The 23,543-nt window shown below is 47.2% G+C and overlaps 1 protein-coding gene across 7 annotated transcripts in view; it reads right to left on the bottom strand.

Moving 5' to 3' along the window:
* Positions 1-23,543, bottom strand: part of frmpd1a (FERM and PDZ domain containing 1a) — a 294,153-nt gene that overhangs the window by 20,554 nt on the left and 250,056 nt on the right. For all 7 annotated transcript variants that reach the window (XM_085983574.1, XM_085983599.1, XM_085983605.1 and 4 more), the window contains 4 exons: positions 19,773-19,868; positions 19,502-19,684; positions 10,836-10,980; positions 188-1,021 (listed from right to left, as the gene is read on the bottom strand). In XM_085983574.1, the coding sequence (XP_085839700.1) occupies positions 188-1,021; positions 10,836-10,980; positions 19,502-19,684; positions 19,773-19,868 (1,258 nt within the window). The remainder of the gene's footprint in view (positions 1-187; positions 1,022-10,835; positions 10,981-19,501; positions 19,685-19,772; positions 19,869-23,543) is intronic.

Consider the following 23,543-nt stretch of genomic DNA (forward strand, 5'->3'; position numbering starts at 1 on the left):
ACTTAAAGGAAAATTAGTAACATTTAAAGTGAATAAAAATAGACATAAGAAATATATTGAAGTTAATAGTAACTCTTAATTTAAAAAAAGTTTAAATATACTTTCTGTTCAAATCAATGTGCCCTGTGGAGTAAGTGAAGGTGACAGACAGAATGGATAACAGATTGTTATCATTAGTTAGACCCACCTGTTCCAGTTCCACTCAATTTGACGTCAACTGGAGATTCAATCGCAGTAAATTTATCTGCTGCATCAAAAAATTCGTCCTCAGAACTGCTGTCCCGAAAGCCAGGGGGAGGGTCCAGAATAGGGATAGTTAGAACCTCGCCGGATAGATCGCCATCGGCAGCTGCTTCCTCTGGGAGAGGAATGGGTGGTATCTCGATGAGCAGGCCGTGACCTGTTGAACTCCAAAACCCACCGACATCTTCGGACCACTGGCCTCTACTTTCTGCTGTGTGAGAGTTCTCACTTTGGCTAAAGTCAGGTGAAGAGCAAGCCACCGGTTCCTTTGTATCACTGATGCAGTATTCAGAGAGGGTCCGGGTGGAGGTCAGAGAATCTGCTGAAGGCTGAGGAAAGCTGACCTTAGATTCCACCGTACAGTGCTTCTTTGTAACTGGCTCACTTTCACTCTCCCCAGTGACAGAATCTTTATCGTCCTCTTCAGAAATCTCGCCCAGCGATTGCGGACACGATGTGCTGCTGGTCGAAGTCTCCGCCTGCAGTTCTTCCATTGAGTCGGCAGAACAGCTTCTTTCACAAGTGACTCCTCCCTGACTTGTTGCTTCATCGTTCAGGTCAGACACATCCCCTGTACTGCAACTGGTCTCTTCCAGGACATCCTCCCGTAGGTAGTCACTGTCTGTAGCCTCGCTTCCCGAGTTCTCAATATCTTCGTCTTCTTCAGTCAGAGGCTGTATGAATCCATTTCTCAGTTTGTGGAGCTCTATAGACATGTCCAACGACGAGTCAATATCTGACGATGACTCCGAGTCGCTTAATCCTCGGGACTCATCACCTGCACAGTGGGAAAGTTACATTTGTCAGAGGGGGGAGCCAGCTAAAAGTTCTTTAAAGACTGAGTTCTGCCATCAGGAATACATTATCTATCTATCTATATATATATGTAAATGGCAACGATTGCGATTAACATTTGCACCCTTTCTTTCTGTCTATTTTATATATTTTTCTTTTATATATTTTAGTTTAAATGAGTGGTGATTACTTCAGTAGGAGAAGTGGTTCTGTCTGGGAGGAGTTAGTCTGAGGAATCACCCAAGGTGATTAATTATGTCATGTCAACTGTGCGTGTTAATTCAGCTCCTTCACACCTCCCACATTCAGTGCCTGTCCCAGGCAGGTCCATCACTCACTATTTAAAGGAAAATTAGTAACGTTTAAAGTAAATAAAAATAGACACAAAAAATAAGTCGGAAGCTAATCCTAATTATTGATAAATGGTTGATTTTTGAAAGGTACCCTGATAGTGAGATTCCTTCTTTAAGCTTTCGAGACGGGTCCTATATTCCCTCGGGGAACGCATCTTGAAAAGTATTATGTCCTTATAATCTGGAACTTTGACAAATCTTATCGGCAATTAGCATTCACTTCATTGGCACTAAGTTCAGGGTGAGCAATGCCGTTGGAAAATATTTGACATGCCAGAACAATGAATGGCTGCTCTCCCTCAGACTTGCTTCAGCTCGTTGCTACTGGTATCGCTCCAAGATGGCAACATGCTCAAACTGACGTGAGTTTACTTTCCATCATAGCTTCACTGCAAAGAGGCACTTTCTGAAAATGATACCAAAGAAACACAATATTGCAAATATTCTACAGATCTGATCTGTCTAATGAAGGGATTGCCATGGGAATGAAGGGTGTCCATATTGGTGTAGTGTTCGACGTGGTTTAGGTTACTGCTGTACTTTGGCTACAATACTTACCGGAGTTAAATGTTCCATTAACTCTGATTTCTGATAATCTGTTAAGCATTCTTTAAGAGTCCGACAAAAATGCTGCTTTACCGCTCCTCCTATCTTCTACCCTGTGCCTCTACTGAATGTGTGAGGTTTATTTTATTCATCCATGGGACGTGGGCGTCGCTGGCAAGGCGAGCATTTATTGCCCACCCCTAGTTGCCCCTGAGAAGGTGGTGGTGAGCAGCCTTCTTGAACTGCTACAGTCCGAGTGGTGAAGGTACTCCCATAGTGCTGTTAGGGAGGGAGTTCCAGGATTTACGACGATGAAGGAACGGCAATATATTTCCAAGTCAGGACGGTGTGTGACTTGGAGGGGAACTTGGAGGTGGTGGTGTTCCCATGCGCCTGCTGCCCTTGTCCTTCTAGGCGATAGAGGTTGCGGGTTTGGGAGGTGCTGCCGAAGAAGCCTTGGTGAGTTGCTGCAGTGCATCTTGTAGATGTTACACACTGCAGCCACGGTGCGCCGGTGGTGGAGGGAATGAATGTTTAAGGTGGTGAATGGGGTGCCAATCAAGCGGGCTGCTTTATCTTGGATGGTGTCGAGCTTCTTGAGTGTTGTTGGAGCTGCACTCATCCAGGCAAGTGGAGAGTATTCCATCACACTCCTGACTTGTGCCTTGTAGATGGTGGAAAGACTTTGGGGAGTCAGGAGATGAGACACTTGCCACAGAATACTCGGCCTCTGACCTGCTCTTGTTGCCACAGTATGTATGTGGCAGGTGCAGTTAAGTTTCTGGTCAATGCTGACCCCCAGGATATTGAGGTGGGGGATTCGGCGATGGTAATGCCATTAAATGTCAAGGGGTGGTGGTTAGACGATTACTTGTTGGAGGTAGTCATTGCCTGGCACTTGTGTGGCGCAAATGTTACCTGCCACTTATCAGCCCAAGCCTGAATGTTGTCCAGGTCTTGCTGCATGCGAGCATGGGCTACTCCACTATCTGAGTAGTTGCAAGTGGCAATGAACACTGTGCAGTCATCAGCAAACATCCCCACTTCTGACCTTATGATGGAGGGAAGGCCATTGATGAAGCAGCTGAAGATGGTTGGGCCTAGGACACTGCCCTGAGGAACTCCTGCAGCAATGACCTGGGCTGTGATGATTGACCTCCAACCACCACAACCATCTTCCTTTGTGCTAGGTATGACTCCAGCCAGTGAAGAGTTTCCCCCCCCTCAATTCCCATTGACTTCAGTTTTACTGGGGCTCCTTGAAGTCACACTTGGTCAAATGCTGCCCTGATGTCAAGGGCAGTCACTCTCACCTCAACTCTGGAATTCAGCTTTTGTCCATGTTTGGACCAAGGCTGCAATGTGGTCTGGAGCCAAGTGGTCCTTGCGGAACCCAAACTGGGTATCAGTGAGCAGGTTATTGGTAAATAAGTGCCACTTGATAACACTGTCGATAACACGTTCCATCATTTTGCTGATGATTGAGAGTAGACTGATGGGGCGGTAATTGGGCAGATTGGACTTGCCCTGCTTTTTGTGGACAGGACATACCTGGGCAGTTTTCCACATTGTTGGATAGATGCTAGTGTTGTAGCTGTACTGGAACAGCTTGGCTAGATGCACGGCTAGTTCTGGAGCACAAGCCTTCAGCATGACAGCTGGGATGTTGTCGGGGCCTACAGCCTTTGTTGTATCCACTGCGCTCAGCCGTTTCTTGATATCACATGGAGTGAATCAAATTGACTGAAGACTGACTTCTGTGTTGGTGGTGGTGACCTCAGGAGGAAGCCGATATGGATCATCCACTCGGCACTTCTGGCTGAAGATGGTTGCAAACGCTTTAGCTTTGTCTTTTGCACTCACATGCTGGGCCCACCATCATTGAGGATGGGGATATTCATGGAGCCTCCTCCTCCCGTTAGTTGTTTAATGGTCCACCACCATTCACAACTGGATGTGGCAGGACTACAGAGCTTTGATCTGATCTGTTGATTGTGGGATCGCTATAGCATGTTGCTTTTGCTTTTTAGCATGCATGTAGTCCTATGTTGCAGCTTCCCCAGGTTGGCACTGCATTTTTAGATACACCTGGTGCTGCTCCTGGCATGCTCTTCTACACTCCTTATTGAACCAGGGTTGGTCCCCTGGCTTGATGGTAATGGTAGAGTGAGGGATATGCCAGTCCATGAGGTTACAGATTGTGGTAGAATACAATTCTGCTGCTGCTGATGGCCTACAGCGCCTCATGGATGCCCAGATTTGAGCTGCTAGATCTGTTCTGAATCTATCCCATTTAGCACGGTGGTAGTGCCACACTACACGATGGAGGATGTCCTCAGTGTGAAGAAGGGACTTCGTCTCCACAATGACTGTGCGGTGGTCACTGCTACCAATGCTGTCATGGACAGATGCATCTGCGACAGGTAGATTGCTGAGGACGAGGTCAAGTAGGTTTTTCCCTCGTGTTGGTTCTCTCACCACCTGTCGCAGGCCCAGACTGGCAGCTATGTCCTTCAGGACCCAGCCAGCTCAGTCAGTAGTGGTGCTACCGAGCCACTCTTGGTGATGGACGTTGAAGTCCCCCACCCAGAGTACATTCTATGCCCTTGCTACACACAGTGCTCCTTCCACGTGGTGTTCAGCATGGAGGAGTACTGATTTATTAGCTGAGGGAGGGCAGTAGGTGGTAATCAGCAGGAGGTTTCCTTGCCCATGCTTGACCTGAAGCCATGAGACTTCATGGGGTCCGGAGTCAATGTTGAGGACTCCCAGGGCCACTCCTTCCTGACTGTATACCACTGTGCCGCCACCCCTGGTGGGTCTGTCCTGCCGGTGGGACAGGACACACCCAGGGATAGTGCTGGAGGAGTTTGGGACATTGGCTGAAAGGTATGATTCTGTGAGTATGACTATGTCAGGCTATTGCTTGTCTAGTCTGTGGGACAGTTCTCCCAATTTTGGCACAAGTCCTCAGATGTTGGTGAGGCAGACTTTGTAGGGTCGACTGGGCTGGGTGTGCCATTGTCGTGTCCGAAGCCGGTGCTGAGGTCGATGCCGGGTGGTCCGTCCAGATATGAGTGACATCAGGAAAGTTACATTTAAACTGAAGATGTAAATATGGAGATGCAGAATTCATAAACTGACCCTTTTCCTCCAGGAAATGGAATGATTCTAAAGCCAATAGAAAGAGTATAGCTACGAATGCTGGAAATTTATGATAAAAATAGAAAATGCTGGAAATACACAACAGGGCTGTCAGGATCTGAAAAGAGAAAAGACAGGCTCTTGCCATTTGGATGAGCTATGAAGTTCTGATGAAGCTAACTCACCAGCTGTATATTTTTTGCATTTTCTGATTCTAAAATAACAGGTCTTCATTTAGTATTTTGACAACTTGAACTGGCTATTTTCAGTCTTAATGTTTTTAGAACTGAAATAATCCACTTAGTTGCATCAAGAGATTTAATCCATGTGTCCCATAAACCCAGGTGGAATTAGTATTCAAATAATAAATGGTGACAGGATTGTGCAGGGACATTTTATCCTGTGACATTGCAGTTACTTCAAGTGACAATGAACTGCTGGGCTTGGCTCAGTGGCAGCACTCTCACCTCTGAGTCAGAGGTTCAAGCCCCACTCCAGAGACTTGAGTCTAGGCTAGCACTTCAATGCAGTACTGAGGGAGTGCTGCACTGTGGGAGGTGCTGTCTTTTGGATGAGATGTTAAACCGAGGCTCCGTCTGCTCTCTCAGGTGGAAGTAAAGGATCCCCTAACGCAATGTTATCCAAAGAAAATTGCTGACTAGCCACAGGAGAAGCTACAGTTTTAGCCACATGCACTAATTTTAATAGAAAATGCCTTCCATACAATAGAGTTAAATGTACTTCACATGCGTGTATTTGTTTAACAAACATTTACCACCATTCTGTAACTGGGGAAGTAAAGCATACACAGCCATCAAAGAATATCAGCAAGCTCTGCTTTTCATCTTACCATTTTACCAACAAACACACAATAAGGTTAAAGTTCACATGCATATGCCGTACGAATGAGTATTGCGATCACACGCCCAACGATAGTGTCTATTACTCATCTTTTTATTTATTAATCAGAAATGCAATTAGACTCATCTGGATTCCCAATTAGCCACATGTGGTTGGTGGCTAACATATTGGGCAACCGTGGTCTAGCACTACCTGATGAAACGCAAGGAATATTCCTGGGCATTATTTATCCCTCAACCAACATAGTAAAAAAAGAAATTATCTGGTCATTATCTCGTTGCTGTTTGTGGGAGCTTGCTGTGCGCAAATTGGCTGTCACATTTCCTACATTACAACAGGGACTACACTTCAAAAGTACTTAATTGGCTGTAAAGCAATTTGGTATGTCCTGAGGTTGTGAAAAGCGCTATGTAAATGCAAGTTCTTTATATGTACATTAGGTGGTGTTCATTGATAGCCTGTTATTGTTCCTCTCTCAAGGGCAGTGACCGAAGCTGGGGTAACCCATCTAAGTGATCATCCTATGTGCAGGAGGCCAGATAGTGGCTTCTTCTTCTTATCGTGTCCACGGACAGTCTATACATAGCCCAGCCAGAACTGGACACATTTTTGCGCCTTGTTGTTGGATTCGGCAAGATCTGCAACAGTGCAGGGTTCCTCTAACGATGGGCATTGCAGGAGATGTTGCATAGTCTGTGCCTCAGTTCCACATTCACAAGTTGTCGGGCTGGTTGAATATTCCCATTTGCTTAGTGACACCTTTGAGCAACCTACACCGGTCCTAAGTCTGTTAAGGCACTTCCAGGTTGCCCAGTTGCAATTCGCTCCTGGGGGAAGGCTTTCATCAGGTAACATTTCCATCGCTGGGGGCTGTTCAAGACTGGTGAGCCGGTCTTTCCACAAGGTGATGTGGGCTTCAGATGAGGTTGATTGTAATGGAACAACACTGTTCATGAAGCTCTTCCTTGACTTTAGGCGGCTAGGTGTAGGTGTATGACAATGCAGAGGGTGCCTCTCATCTGATGTTTGACGGAGTCGCTCTTTCTTGCTGGCTACCGTTCTTCTTATATCAGGGGGAGCGATACCCGCCAGGATATATAGGCTGTTGGTGTTTGTTGGTTTTAAGCAACCTGTGATAAATCGGCAGCTTGCATTCAGAACGGCATCCATCTTCTTGGCATGAGTAGACCTTTCCCATGCAGGGCAGGCATATTCGGCAGTGGAATAGCAAAGGGCAAGTGCACTGGTTCGCAATGTTTTCGGGCTTGTTCCCCATCTTGTGTTAGTGAGCTTATTCAGGATGTTGTTTCGTGCGCTCACTTTTGCCTTTGTCTTCTCAATGTGGTTCTTGAAGGTGAGGCATCGGTCAAGGGTGACTCCTAAGTAGATAGGGTGCTCGCAAAACGTCAGTGTTGCTCCACACCAGGTTACTTTCAGCTGGCGTTTGGCTTCACGGTTTCTGAGGTGGAATGCACAAACTTGCGTCTTTGATGGGTTTGCGCGAAGGTGGTTTTCTTCATAGTAGGATTTTAGTCCCTCCAAGGCCTCAGAAAGCGTTTTCTCCACGGTGTTAAAATCAGTGCTTTGGGCAGTGACACATAAGTCATCATCAGCATATATAAAATGGCGTGTGACACCGTCTATAGGTTGGTCATTCGTGTAGATGTTGTACAGCAGCGGTGCAAGCATGCTTCCCTGAGGAAGACCATTCTTCTGAATACGCCACCTGCTGCGCTTCCCACCTAGTTCAACATAGTGGCTATTGGGAGGCTATTCAGACATGGAGGGCATCATAGCAAAGCCTGATTTTGTCATCGGCAAATGTCGATACGTGCACACATGCCATAGAAAGAAAGAAAGACTTGCATTTATACAGTGCCTTTCACAACCTCAGGATTCCCAAAGTGCTTTATAGCCAATGAAGTACTTTTGAAGTGTAGACACTGTTTTAATGTAGGTGTCTAGTCACTGTTGTAATGTGAGGGGAGGGACCCTTGACAAATTATTTTCCACTCCCTTGAGTGCGATTGTTGAGCCCAGTTTCGATGCCCCTACTGCTGCATCAACTGAGATGAGCAATGTCGCACACCTCAAGGATCAATCTCAAGACATTCTGCTGGTATTCTGAGGGATGCCCTGTGCATTTCAGGGACCCTGGCCAGCGAGGGACAGGATTCCTGGTTTCCTCTAATCTTCATCCCTTCGCTGTTGAATGGTGCCAGGTATCCTCCAATACCCAGCCCCTCCCACTGACAAGGCCAGACAGTGAGTGGTGGCAGGTTATTCCACCATGGGTGGTGTCACAACCAAGGCCAATCCGGACTACCCAGTTGATAATCTCACACATGTCTGATTTCAATGAGGAGCATGAAGCCTGACTAAAAAAAAAATTCCATTCCCAACTACCAGGAGGACCGATTCTCTGCCCTGGCTGAGATCAACTAACTCAGCACAGATCCAAAATGAAATGTGAAGGCTTGTGGTCAATATGGGTTGTGCTATAATGAATGGGTTGTGCTAGAAGGTTCACAAGGTTAATTCCAGAGATGAGGGGGTTGACCTATGAGGAAAGGTTGAGCAGGCTGGGCCTATACTCATTGGAATTTAGAAGAATGAGAGGTGATCTTATTGAAACATATAAGATACTGAGGGGGCTCGACAGGGTAGATGCAGAGAGGATGTTTCCCCTCGTGGGGAAATCTAGAACTCGGGGGCATCGTTTCAGAATAAAGGGTCGCCCTTTTAGAACTGCGATGAGGAGGAATTTCTTCTCTCAAAGGGTCGTAAATCTGTGGAATTCTCTGCCCCAGAGAGCTGTGGAGGCTGGGTCATTAAATACATTTAAGGTGGAGATAGACAGATTTTTGCAAGATATGGGAGTGAAGGGTTATGGGGAGCGGGTGGGGAAGTGGCTTTGAGCCCAAGATCATCCATGATCTTATTGAATGGCGGACCAGGCTCGAGGGGCCAAGTGGCCTATTCCTGCTCCTATTTCTTATGTTCTTATGTCTTATGAATAGTGCCTTCACTAGGCCACTATGGAAGCTGAGGACAGGCGTCCTCACGCAGTTTCCTTTTTATTTTCTTTGCTCTCTCGCAAACATTTTTTTCGATGTAACATCAAGCACAGTGTTCAGCTCCATTTGCAACTCCTCAGATAATGAAGCAGTCCGTGCCCACATGCAGCAAAATCTGGACAACATTCAGGCTTGGGCTGATAAGTGGCAAGTGACATTCGTGCCACACAAGTGCCAAGTAATGACTATCTCCAACAAGAGTGAGTCCAGCCACCGCTTTGGAACAGAGGAGGCTGAGGGGAGACTTAATTGAGGTGTATAAAATTATGAGGGGCCTAGATAGAGTGGATAGGAAGGATCTATTTCTCTTAGCAGAACAGGCAATAACCAGGGGGCATAGATTTAAAGTGATTGGTAGAAGGATTAGAGCGGAGTTGAGAACTTCTTTCACCCAGAGGGTGGTGGGGGTCTGGAACTCACTACCTGAAAGGGTTGTAGAGACAGAAACCCTCATCACATTTAAAAAGTACTTGGATATGCACTTGAACTGCCGTAACCTACAGGGCTATGGACCAAGAGCTGCAAAGTGGGATTAGGCTGGATAGCTCTTATTCGGCTGGCACAGATACGATGGACCAAATGGCCTCTTTCTGTGCTGTAAATTTCTATGATTCTGTGACATTCAACTGGATTACCATTGCCGAATCCACCACCATCAACAGCCTGGGGATCACCATTGACCAGAAACTTAACTGGACCAGTCACATAAATAATGTGGCTACAAGAGCAGGTCAGAGGCTGGGTATTCTGTGGCGAGTGACTCACTTCCTGACTCCCCAAAGCCTTTCCACCATCTACAAGGCACAAGTAAGGAGTGTGATGGAATACCCTCCACTTGCCTGGATGAGAGCAGCTCCAACAATACTCAAGAAGCTCGACACCATCCAGGACAAAGCAGCCCGCTTGATTGGCACCACATCCACCACCTTAAACATTCATTCCCTTCACCACTGGCGTGCTGTGGCTGGGTCTAAATTCTGGAACTCCCTCTCTAACAGCACTGTGGGAATATCTTCACCTCACGGACTGCACTGGTTCAAGAAGATGGCTCACCACCACCTTCTCAAGGGCAATTAGGGATGGGCAATAAATGCTGGCCTTGCCAGCGATGCCCACATCCCATGAATGAATTTAAAAAAATCACTATTAACAGTATCACGTCACGAATGCTATCGAAGAAAGAACTTGCATTTATATAGCGCCTATCACATCCTCAGGACTTCACAGCCAATTAATTGTTTTGAAGTATAGTCACTGTTGAAATGTAGGAAAATGTGGCAACTAAAATTGTGCAAAGCAAGCTCTCACAAGCAGCAATTAAATAAATGACCAGTTAATCTGTTTTAGTTGAGGGATAAATGTTGGCCAAGATACCAGGAGAAACCCCTGCCCTTCTTCAAATAGTGCCATGGGATCTTCTAAAGCCACCCAAACAGGACTTTAGCTTAATGTCACTTCCGAAAGACAGCACCTCCGATGGTGCAGCACTCCTTCAGTACTGCACTAGAGTGTCTGTCTAGATTTTGTGCTCAAGTGAAACTTGAACCCACAACTTTCTGCCTCAGAGGTGAAAGAGCTACCGCTGAGCCAAGGCTGACACTAAACAAGATTGCTCAGGGATACGATTAGCCTCTGTATACATTGAGAACATTGCTATCTGATTTTCAGTGCTAACAAATACTGTAAAAAACAATTCTGTCTTGGGGCAGAGACAATGGAAAAATTCACATCTGTAAGCTTACTTTCTTGGGCAAAAAGAATGACAAGATTAAAACTGGAATTCCTGTTTAAAAATGAACAATAAACAAAGTATTACCTTCCTCGTTTGTAAGCGGCTGACTTTGATAATTGCTAGGCCAGGTGAATATAGATTCTGTGGAGTTCACATACAGCCTGTGATACCCAGCGATCAAACACACAAGGTCTTTGGCATGGTGAGATTCCAGTAACAATGTCAGGGACTGTAAATAGAAGCATAGAGTCAGTAATTTAACCTTTCCACTAACATAGCCCTAGACTTCCATTGGTACCAACTGTTTCACTTTAAGTAGTATTTGCAGAACATTATTGTCCCAGAACTTGCTGGAACAGGACACCTCATGGCGTGTCCCATTAGTTAGACATTTTCCTCACCCTTCAACTCGAAGATCTTTTTGTGCTGCAAGTTGCTGGAAGTGCGAGCTGATAATGGCGAGGCGAGGGCAACGAGAATCTGGGACCTTGGTGAACGACAGGACAAACAGTCTATCTCCTTAACCAATGAGATTTAAAGATTGAGAAAGAAACAGAGGAACAATGGAGAAGGAGGGTGAATAACAGTCAAATCAGGTACAGAAAGAGAAATAAAGAGAGGGATAAATAGATTGGATTAAGAGAAAGAGAGAAAAAGAGAGACAGAAATTAAAAGTAAGAAAAAAAATTTAAACTGTTACAAATCTCTAACAAAAATTTACTACCTGTTGGAATGAGACTCCACAGTTTCAATTGTTCTTTTTCTGCGTGGGAGAGATTGATTGACATTGTAGAAACATAAATCTTATCATTAAAATGGTCCATACGCTGTTAAGTACCAGCCCTAAATTTCTGTGGCGAGCTTAATTGACAATTAATGCGCAAATGCAATAATTTCTTGAAACTCACAGGGAGGGTAAGTTGCCGTTTTTGCAAGGTTAATGGCAGAGTGGCGCAAATTGTCCAGCAACCTGTGGCGATTTGCAATTCATGGGGTATCTCTTCATCACCATAAGTTGCTGGATGATTTACACATTAATAACAGTGAGCACTGTTAAACTTGCCATTATTTTGGCAGCACATTCTGGCCAATTATTTAATTCACATTAAACAGATAAACGATAATCAAAAATGTAGTGCATGTGAGACCCACATGACTATAAATGACCAATTATAGCATTCACCGATATCTCCTTACCAGGTACAATGTTCCCCAGTCTTTAAAGGAAGATTTGCCCTTCATATATCAAGAAGAAAAATACTTTGTGATAGTGAGCCTGTTAATCCTTCATTTTGAGATTTTATCATTTTTGTGGAATTGTGAGGTGATTCTGGCAGAGGGGTGGGGCATTATAGTGCATTTGCCATGTTTCTGCCCAATCACCCAACTTGTCCAAATCATACTGGAGTTTCACGACATCCTCTTCACAGCTTACCCTCCCACCCAGCTTTGTGTCGTCTGCAAATTTGGAGGTATTACATCCAATTCCCTCGTCCAGATCATTAATATATATTGTGAACAGCTGGGGTCCTAGGACCGATCCTTGCGGTACCCCACTAGTCACTGCCTATCGAGTTCTGGAAGATGACCAGCAATGCATCTACTATCTCTAGAGCCACTTCCTTAAGTACCCTGGGATGTAGACCATCAGGCCCTGGGGATTTATCGGCCTTCAGTCCCATCAATTTTCCTAACACCATTTCCCTACAAATACTGATTTCTTTCAGTTCTTCCCTCTCATTAGACCCTATGTTCTCTGGCATCTCTGGGAGGTTATTTGTGTCCTCCTTTGTGAAGACAGAACCAAAGTATGTATTTAGTTGGTCTGCCATTTCCTTGTTTCCCATTATAAATTCCCCTGATTCTGACTGTAAGGGACCTACGCTTGACTTCACCAATCTTTTTCTCTTCACATATCTATAAAAGCTTTTACAGTCAGTTTTTATGTTCCCTGCTAGCTTACTCTCATATTCTATTTTCCCTTTCTTAATTAATCCCTTTGTCCTCCTTTGTTGAATCCTAAACTGCTCCCAACCCTCAGGATTATTGCTTTTTCTAGCCAATTTATATGTCCTCTCCTTGGGTCTTATGCTATCCCTAATTTCCCTTGTTAGCCATGGTTGAGTCACCTTTTTTGTTTTATTTTTATGCCAAACTGGTATGAACAAATTCTGTAGCTCATCCATTTGGTCTTTGAATGTTTGCCATTGCCTATCCACCATCAACCCTTTGAGTGCCACCCTTGTGCAGTAGCCGGTGAATGCAGCCAAAAGGAAACTGGAGACCGGCTTGGGATGAACGGGTCTTAGAACTGGCGCGTCCTTTCCTTTCCCTCCAGTTTTACTGCGACCAGACATCCTGCTAAACTCTCAACGACTCTACAGCTTCTGCCTGCAGCACTTGATGCTTCTCAGAGGGCGACAGAACATGTCACCTGTTGAGAACTCCTGACCCAACCCATGTGTCCCCAGCAGCCAATCACAGGAAAAGGATCATGACTTATCTGAGTGGAATTGCAAGTTGGGCAGAATTTTCATTTAAAATCGCGTGTCTTGCGATTAAATCGAGAGAGTTGGCATTACTGGGATCTGAGTCCATTTGGTTTTTGTGCCCTCTTTAAGACTACCCAGTAAATTATCCTCCAATGAAGGGTGGGCACTTCTCCCTGTCTACCTACCCTTACGTCATCCCAGGCTTCCCAGAATGCCAGCAGGAGTGCCATGCTAGGCCCAGTGGGACCTACGTCCACTGACAACAGCCATAGGAACTCTTGTCGGCTGACACTGGAGCCCACAGTCGAAAAGGCAAAGGACAAACGATCCCAAAAGGACCGATTGCCATTGCAACCGAGGCCAGGCATCAAGGGACATAACAAAAGAAAAAAGTGGTACTTTCCCTTCAGTTCAAGCAGTGTCTTTCTCCCTCTCAGAGTAGCAGGGAGCTGCTCTGAGTTTTCACAACCTCCATGCCGTAGGCACCTGCCCCAACTGTTTAAATGATCCTGTCCCTGGGATTTGGAGCGGGGTGACGGTGGGAATTTAGCAGAGGTTGGAAGATCCACCCCTCCTTCCCCCACCCCCCCCACACAAAACTTTCTGCAATGCAACAGCGCTGTGGAATTTGTGAGCTATTGAATCTCAGAAGAATAATTTATCAGCCCTGACGTAAGAAAACTACTAGGCACTTGGTCTAAGCGTTAAACAAAGCTTTAATCAACTGTTTTACAACATGGAGGTCTACCTGTGTCCTTCACTAGTTCCTGTTAAGAATGTCCTGCACAAGCTGGGCCCGTGCCCGAGTATTTATACTCTCCCTGGACAGCGCCACCTGCAGGCCGCTCAGCTGATTCATGTCAAGCCCCACAGCAGGGGCACGTCGACCTCAGGCAAACTGCCAGCTCCAATTTGCTGCACTCCAAATGCTAATGGCAGATAAGGGAGTCCTGTGCTTTTGTTTAAACAAACTGGCAGTGTAGCACTAACCTATCATGCTCTTCTAGAAGCTGATCACCCTGCCGTGATTCCCCAGAATCTTTTGTTCATAGTCTAAGCCACACGGTGTAAGGTGCTGTGTGTAAACTGGGGAGGAATCTCACTGTTTTCATTAAAAGGGCTTAAAAGGGCATTGGATTCTGAATCACCTAACCAGGATTTTCTCCCTGTGTGTAAAAGGCTGAGATGTAAATACAAAAAAAAAGCTCGTTAAGGGCTTGTTGACTGATTGTTAATGAATCTTGTTGGAAGTCTTTGCTGTAGCACTCTTGCCCCTGAGTGAGAAGGTTTCTAGGTTCAAGTCCCACTCCTTTACAGTTTGAAGGATCTTTACAACGGCCACTGCACTTCAAAAGTATTTCATTCACTGTGAAGCACTTTGGGATGTTGTGAAACGTGCTTTATAAATGCAAGTTCTTTCCTTTAGAAACAGTTCATGCCATCCTCAGCGAAGAGTCAATTAGAAGATATTCTCACCTATTCACCCTGCTGTTAATTTGTGAATAGAGGGGAAGCTGCAAATCTCAGTGAAAGACTGTTAATTTCAACAATACGAAAGTAAAATACTGCGGATGCTGGAAATCTGAAATAGAAACAGAAAATGCTGGAAATACTCAGCAGGTCAGGCAGCATCTGTGGAGAGAGAAACAGAGTTAACATTTCAGGTCGATGACCTTTCGTTAGTTCTGTTTCTCTCTCCACAGATTCTGCCTGATCTGCTGAGTATTTCCAGCATTTTCTGTTTTTATTAACAATTTGTTTAACTCCTTGCTTGGCGCCCAGCAGTGCACACATTAAATTGATTCACCTTGAAACAACGTTCCCGTTAAGCTGCGCGGCCACGCAACAGTCTGGAGGTTCCGGGTAGGCCGCTCACCAGCTTTTACATGGGAGAAACCGCACATGCCCGAAAATTTGAATGGGCCGCGCAGCCAGTTAAAGGGACCGCGCACAGGAAAGAAAAATTAGAGGAAACATTGCCTTGACGACCTTCCACAAATTCAACTGCACTCCACATAGAAAGACTAAACTGGGCTGCTTGCCTAAGAATTGACGATGTCATTGTGGCTCAGAAGAAGGTCCTCCCCTTCACATACTGTGGTACTGGCCTGAAATTTCTGCCTTTGGCCAGCAGTGATACGTGCCGTAGCCAAGGCAGCTTGGATAGCCATTGATCCTTAAATATGTGTACTAAAATTACTGCTGGTGATTAAACTCCATCAGTGGCATAGAAGCTTACTTTCCTGGTGCGCTGATTAAGGGAACCACCTTTATACTCTGACTGGATGAATGTGTCTTTGACAATATGAATCTTGGAGGCCCAAAAAGGGAACAATGAAGCTGTGGAGTCTCACTCCAGCAGCTAGTGAATTGCTCCTAGAGGTTTTATTTTATCTGTCTTGGCAGTATTTTTGTGCCATTTACACTCCTGTTGTCGGAAGGCAATCATTTTAAGGATGCAAAGCTGTTTTGACACTCAAGTACAAATTAGATTTTTTCAAAAAGTAACTTTTGGGATACAGTATATTACTCATTTGAGACATGACGTGGCAAGTGTAGCATGCTTGGGAGTAAAAAGGTGACTTTGAACCTATGGTTCCCAAAGAGCTCCACCACTGGGGGTTTTCCTAGTGTCATTTCTGGGTCTGTTGTAGACTAATTGATAGAGATTGATTGCTATGATTAGTCAGCAACTCCATTATCATGGTATCATGTGACTACCAAGAAGGTGAACTAGATGGACCTTGGTCTTTTTTCGTCTAGCAATTTCCATTCTCCTATGAAAGCAGTTCCACTGTTCCTGATCATGATGGACGAGACCAATGGTTCTGTACTTCATGGGTCAAGAGTGTCTCTACATTTTGCACACCTACCCTGCCATTCACTCATTAACTTTTCAAGGACCAATTTCCAAACACAACTGGGTTATATTATCCTCGTCTTCTGCTTGATCTTTTGAATGATTTTCTTACTTTTCCTTTCTGTCTCTTTTTTTCTAGCTCTCTCAATCCACTCTTTCCCTCTCTCTATTTCTCTTTCTATATCTAATTTGACTCTAACTCTCACCCTATTTCCATCTCCATTATTCGCTCTGTTCCTTTCTCTATTCTTTTCTTTCATTGGTTAAGGAGATAGACCATTGGGCACGATGCTCATGAGGTCCCAGATTGACCTTGCTTCGACGTTCCAGCAATTTGGAAAGACTCCAAAGATTTTTCAAACCATCTTGATTTGAGGCAGCCCAGTTTACATCGATATAAATTACATTTACGACATAAACCATTAAAAAAAATTAAGGCCCCAATAGTTACTTGGAACTGGGAAGGGGAGGGGAGGATTTGTGGATGGGAAACCTGGTAGTAAGGGTTTCCCGCATGTCCTGCCAAATTTAAAGGCAGTGGGGGAGAAATTGGGTGGAGCCGCAAACGGGGCGCCAAGCTCACCTGGGCGCCAGATTTTGCGCTGCGATCGGAGCAGCAGCGATCGCCGGAAATTCAGCTTGAGCGCCCCAAGAGGGACACGGGGTGAGGCTCGAGGCGCTCCGCATCCCTCTTAGGGCGCTGAAACTGAATATCGCAGCGCAACGTGCCACAGTGCCACACGCTGCGGCACGGCACGCTGCGGTACTGCAGGCCTTCCTCCCGTTCTTAAGGGGGAGGGGCCTGCACCAGCACGATGAGCGATCGCGAGTGCCGGCAAAAGAGCCCGGCACCGAGGAGAAGTGCCGGGCTCTCGGAAAACAGCCGGCAATGCCGTGGGGGGAGAACAGGAGGCCAGGGACGGAGGTGCTGGCAGGCAGCCGCTGAAAAAAAACGGCCGCCCCGCACCTCCACCTTAATTTGCGCCACTGCCGCCACAGCTAGGCCCCGTGAACCGGGTGCGATTAGCGAGCAGCGCTACAGAGGCGGTCGCTGCCAAATATCGCGATCGGGGTGGTAGCGGGGCGCTGCGCACACCGATGATGTCATCGGTGGCGGCGCAGCGCAACAGGCTAACGCCGCCATTAGCGCCCCAGCTAAATATCGCAGGAGGCGTGGCCAGTGGCGCTAAAGCCACTGAATGCCCTCTTTAGGCGCTAACTGGTGGTGCAGCCCACCGAATTTCTCCCCCAGGACCTCTTTTAAGTTTTTTCAATAGGCTTTTCAGCCGACCTTAGTCCAGATTGACAGACATTCTGTCCATTGGGCTGGAAAGCAACCTGGGAGCGGATGTCAGGTAAGTCTGACATCGCGGGATGGTCGGATATTGCGAGGGGTAAGATACAAACACTGCAGGGGGAGGAGCGGACATGGTGGGGGTGGGAAGATACGGATGCCACGGGAGGGAGGATGGGGAGATACGGACTCCATGGGGGGGAGATATGTACTCCGTGGGGCGGGGAGATACGGACTCCGTGGGGGGGGGGAGATATGGACTCCATGGGGGAGGGGCGGGGGAGAGATACGGACTCCGTGGAGCGGGGAGATACGGACTCCGTGGAGCGGGGAGATACGGACTCCATTGTGGGGGGGAGATACGGACGTCACGGGGGGAGATACGGACGTCACGGGGGGAGATACGGAGTCGCGGTGGGGAGATACGGAGTCGCGGGGAAAGATACACAATCGCGGGGGAAGATACGCAGTGGCAGGGGGAGATACGCAGTCGCGGGGGGAGATACAGACGTCACGGGGGGAGATACTGAGTCGTGGGGAGATTCAGAGTCGTGGGGGGAGATGCAGAGTCGCGGGGGGAGATACAGAGTCGCGGGGGATGATACGGAGTCGCGGGGGGAGATACGCAGTCGCGGGGCAGATACTGACGTCGCGGGGGAGATACGGACGTCGCGGGGGGAGATACGGACGTCGCGGGGGGAGATACGGAGTCGCGGGGGGAGATACGGAGTCGCGGGGGGAGATACGGAGTCGCGGGGGGAGATACGGAGTCGCGGGGGGAGATACGGAGTCCGCGGGGGGAGATACGGAGTCCGCGGGGGGAGATACGGAGGTCGCGGGGTAGATACGGAGGTCGCGGGGTAGATACGGAGGTCGCGGGGTAGATACGGACGTCACGGGGGGAGATACAGAGTCACGGGGGAGATACGGAGTCACGGGGGGAGATACAGAGTCACGGGGGGCGCTACGGAGTTGCGGGGGGGGTGGGTGGGGGAGGGGGGGAGATTCGTTAAGGCCCCAGCTGGAGTATCATAGCCAATTCTGGGTACCACACTTTAGGAAGGATTCAAGGCCTTAGTGAGGGCGCAGAGGAGATTTATTAGAACGGTACCAGTGATGCAGGACTTCAGTTATGTAGAGAGATAGGAGCAGCAAAGTATAAGGGGAGATTTAATAGAGGTGTTTAAAATCATGAAGGGTTTTGATCGAGTCAATATGGAGAAATTGTTTCCAGTGGTAGAAGGGTCGATAACCAAAGGACACAGATTTAAGGTAATTGGCAAAAGAACCAGAGGCGAGATAAGGAGAATGTTTTTTATGCAGCAAGTTGTTTTGATCTGAAAGTGTGGTAGAAGCATATTCAGTAATAACTTTCAGAAGGGAATTGGATAAATACTTGAAGGGGAAAAGTTTGCAGGGCTGGGGAAATGGCAGGGGAATGAGACTAATTGGATAGCTCTTTCAATGAGCTGGCACAGGTGCGATGGGCTGAATAGACTCCTACTGCATTGTATCATTCTACGATTTTATGATTCTCCATCAGCCCACACTGCCCCACATCAGCCCACACTGCCCCACATCAGCCCACACTGCCCCACATCAGATCAGACATCCCCATATCAGCGGGTGGCGGGTTCGTGTTCCGGGGCATCTCGTGTTCGGGAAGTGTGGTGGGAAGTCTGGGGCAGGGGAGGTCAAAACTTTCCTTGTGGGATCCGGAGGAGCGCTCCTGGCCTCACAAAGAATGAATAGCACTTACCTTTTCTGGGGCCGATCCGCTTCTGTCCTGGTGTTGGCCTGGCGGGAAATATGCAGCGGCTTCCCCATCTCAGGCCTGAGTTAAAATTGCAGTCGGGTCCCGATGACGTTGGGATCTTGGCAGCTCCAGGGCGGGTAAGTAACTTGGGGCCATTTTAACTGCCAGCTGTCCAGTTTCCGCCCTCGAGTGGTTTAAAGTCAACATGTTGGAGGACTGAGGGCAGGAGTGATTGGCGAGCAAGACTGACTGTGGTACAGGGCATAGCAGCTGAGTTTTGACCAAATTTGACTGAGATAAAGCACAGCGCCCTTGTTCGGGCAAGGAGTTAGCACACACACCCTTTACCTTCACATCCACGAGGTAGATATTCACCATGCTGACTTTGTCACATTCGATGGTCAACTCCAGCTTCCTGATGTTGTTGAAGTTTGTTAGCTGGTTCATAATATTGAGCTTGCTGTTAATAACCTGGCTAATACCATATTTGGCGCCTACCAACAATGTAATGAATGATTCTCTGTCCTGCAACTAAAGAAACCACATTTCATTAGAAATTTAGTTAAGAAAACAAAAGCTTGGTTTAAAAGGAACCTGGTTTCCCTTTTTCTATACGTACCATTAGGGTTGCAGTAAAGGTTTTCCCTCCATAGGTTCGAAGGTCACCCAGTATGTTTAGGTAATTCAGCCGGGCCTGTGCTGTCGATATCAGTTGCTTCAAACAGAGTGAAGAACATTTTAAAATAAATGTTAATGCAATTATATTAAGGGGTAAATGTTAATGACAGTGTGCTCTCAGCATGGAGCCACACCCGTGGGAGCATCTATCAAATAATGGCCAGAGTGCTTCGGATGGAAAATCGTGGGAAGCACACCTGCCATCTTTGTACATGTGGTCCCAGCTCAGAGCCATGCCTGCAGGAAACGCTATCGGGAAATCGTGACATGCATTCCCAGCAGGTATGGCTCTGCGATTGCATGTTCATCAAATTCACACTTATACGTTAATTAATATCACACAACAATCCCTTCTTCAATATGTAAAACATGATTCCCAGTATCTCCTCCCCAGACATAATTGCAGTTTTCCATTTGCAGATATCTTGTTAATTTGCAGTCTTCACATATTTGGTTCCGTAATTTCATTATTCAACAATTTAATTCAGCTGAGCTCATTAGCATAAAATGGTGAGGTAAGCTTCCTCTGATTTGGAAGAACTAAATGGAAAATCCACTCGATGAATACGCATTAATTTTATCTTTATTGTATGAATTTAAATAACTGCTTTACAAATGGCAAATGAGCGAGTTTTAATATAACATAACTGATGTATATTCATGGGGTTCAGTTTCTCAAAGATACTCTTTATGTTGTGAAGAATTGGTTGGCTGCTCTTTAATGTAATGTCCTGGATCCCTACAGTATATGCCTAGGATCCCAATACAGTGGCTAATAGATAACGATTATCAACTTCAGGTGCTGGACAAACTTTAATCTCTTGTGCACAAAAATATAAAAATGCATAACTGGGCCCATTGTCTGAGAACAATGTCCTCTTTTAATTAAAAGTTATGACTCAATAATAAAATTGGGGAAATATGCAGCTTGGGAACTGTCATTCCCAAGAACGCAATTTTGTTAACAACAGAGATGAAGCAGCCCATTACGACACAGCTGCAACTTACACAGTGCTGTTAACAGGGGAATTTCCCACGTCGTTTCACAGCTGTGGGGTCAACCTCGGGCAGGAGTAGGAGGGGAACTGGGGAAGGGGCAGCAGTCGCTGGAGAAGCTGGGGAAGGGGATTAAAGAGAGACTTCGGGGACGGGTGTGGACAAGAGAGCTGAAGTCTCTGCCATTGGATGGTAGAGCAGTGGGAAAGAGGATCACGTGACTGGGCCAAGAGGTTGTGGGTTCGGAGGTCGGCCTGGAGGAAGTTCCTAAGGTAGTGAGGGGTAGGACATAGGGGGATTGGAAGACAAGGATAGGGATTATGAAATCGATGCACTGGTGGAAATTTCTGATGGAGGCCGGCACAAATCGGAGTGATACGGGAGTGAGAGTGTGCACAGGATAGGATGCACGCAGGCGGAGTTAATGCCAATTCGGAGTGTAAGTAGGGTGGAGCTCAGGGGGCTGGTGAAGAGGATTTTGGGGAAGTCAAGTCTGAAAGTGACAATGTGAGTTTCAGCGGAATAGGTAGGCGCCGAGATGGGTGATGTAGCGTAGGTTGATGTAGGCAGCCTTGGTGATAGACCAGAGGTGAGAATCAAAGTTCAGCTTAAAGGACACCAAGATTGCTCTTGTTTGATTTGAACTTGAGTGGGCATCAGGTGGTGGGGGATGGGATCAGGGCTCAGGCAGAGGTTGTGATGGAGGTAGGTAGGTTTGGGTCTTGCCAATGCAGAGCTGCAAAAAGAATCTGGCTTATCCACAACACCATAATAGACAGGCAATGGCTCAGCATAAAGGTGGTGGTGGAACTGAGGCTGGTAATGGGATAGTAAAACTGTTTCCTGCCACCATTATTAAAGGCCAATATATAGATCAGGAATGGGATGGATAGAGCCGTAGGAGGTTACTCTACAGGTACGGAAGAGTGCTGCACTGCAGGTAATATTGGGACAGGATGAACTGGCACCATGAAAAGGCAGTGCTACGATGGTGGACCACTGCGGAGAGGCAGAGGAAGAGGATGGTGTGATCGACCATGTGAAAGGAGGAGGAGGGATAATGCACCATGGTCACATTCACAGAGTGGAAGACTGACTGTCAGTGTCAGTCTTCATGGACTAGATAGCACACTGCAAATACTGTCTCTCTGGAAAGCCCAGACCTCTCCATTCGCTGGCCCCCTACCATGCTCTGGCAGATGACTTTGTCATGGTGGACCAGTAGCCTCTGTGAACTGTGCATCTTCCATATCCTTGGCACACCCAGCTGCCTTCTCCTCCTCCTGCTCCACTGCAATATATCCACACATGCTGTCTGGCAAAAATAAACTCCTGCATACATTTCACTTCTATCAACACTGTGTCAACATTTCAAGACCTGCTCCAATGCTTCACCAACGGCACAGTGGGTGATATACCTATCAATTCATCCAATGAAAAGCGACGAGTTAAGACAGTAACTATAGGTTTTTATTGGCTAAATAACAGAGCCCACCCTCGTGGGTGATCGGATCCAACAAGGAGGAATACCAGCCAGTCGACCACCTTTATACCTGGGCAAGTAGGTGGAGCCATGGGCGGAGTCAGCAGTGGTCAGCCCAGGTAGAACAGCGTGACAAGAGGCGACCTCGTGTAGTGATACAACAGTGTAAACAGTGATAACCATAGTGTAACGATGTAACAGTGATAACCATAGTGTAACGATAGTGAACGATAAAAGTGGTTTACCACATTCACCCCTTGTTTAGATTTGAGTCCGGCGGGGTGAAGTGTACTACCAGTTCGGGTATGTCAGTCTGTCCGGAGGCCTCGTAAGCCTTTCCGATCGTCGTCGCAGCAGCGGCGGCGGTGATGCAGTATCCGATGTTAATGCTGGTGTCTGCGTGGTCGGCGAAGGCTCGTGGGGTTCCGGCATGCCGTCTACCTGGGCTGGATTTGGGGGGGTGGTGGGGGGTAACAGTGGTGTCTCAAGGATGCCTGAGGGTGCGAGGTCTCGTAAGGAGACTGTGTCCTCCCGCCCGTCTGGGTATGCCACATAGGCGTACTGGGGGTTGGCGTGCAGGAGGTCCACCCTCTCGACCAGGGGGTCCGTTTTATGGGCCCTCGCGTGCTTTCGCAGCAAGACGGGCCCCGGAGAGGTCAGCCAAGTTGGTAGCGTGGTTCCCGTAGTCGACTTCCTGGGGAAAACAAACATTCGTTCATGGGGGGTGGCATTAATGGCAGTGCAAAGCAGTGACCGGATGGAATGCAGCGCTGCCGGGAGGACTTCCTGCCAGCGAGAGGTTGGGAGGCCCTTGGACTTTAAGGCTAAGAGAACGGCAATACCTCTCGCTAGTAGGAACTGGCGAAGTTCCTCGCTCATGAAGGAGGAGCCCCGGTCGCTATGTATATAGTTCGGGAACCCGAACACGGCGAAGAGGTCGTTCAGGCATTTGATGACCGTGGTACTGGTCATGTCTGGGCAGGGGAAGGCAAAGGGGAAACGGGAGTACTCGTCAATGATGTTGAGGAAGTACACATTACGATCAGAGGACGGGAGGGGCCCCTTAAAATCGATGCTCAAGCGCTTGAAGGGGCGGGTGGCCTTGATCAGGCTTGCTCTGTCCGGCCTAAAGAAATGCGGTTTGCATTCGGCACAGGTTTGGCAGTTCCTGGTCATGGTCCTGACCTCCTCGATGGAGTAGGGCAGGTTGCGGGCCTTAATGAAGTGGTAAAG

This window comes from Somniosus microcephalus, chromosome 1 (assembly GCF_052327205.1).
Source record: "Somniosus microcephalus isolate GS21.2 chromosome 1, FLI_Smic_1.0, whole genome shotgun sequence".
Taxonomy (NCBI): domain Eukaryota; kingdom Metazoa; phylum Chordata; class Chondrichthyes; order Squaliformes; family Somniosidae; genus Somniosus; species Somniosus microcephalus.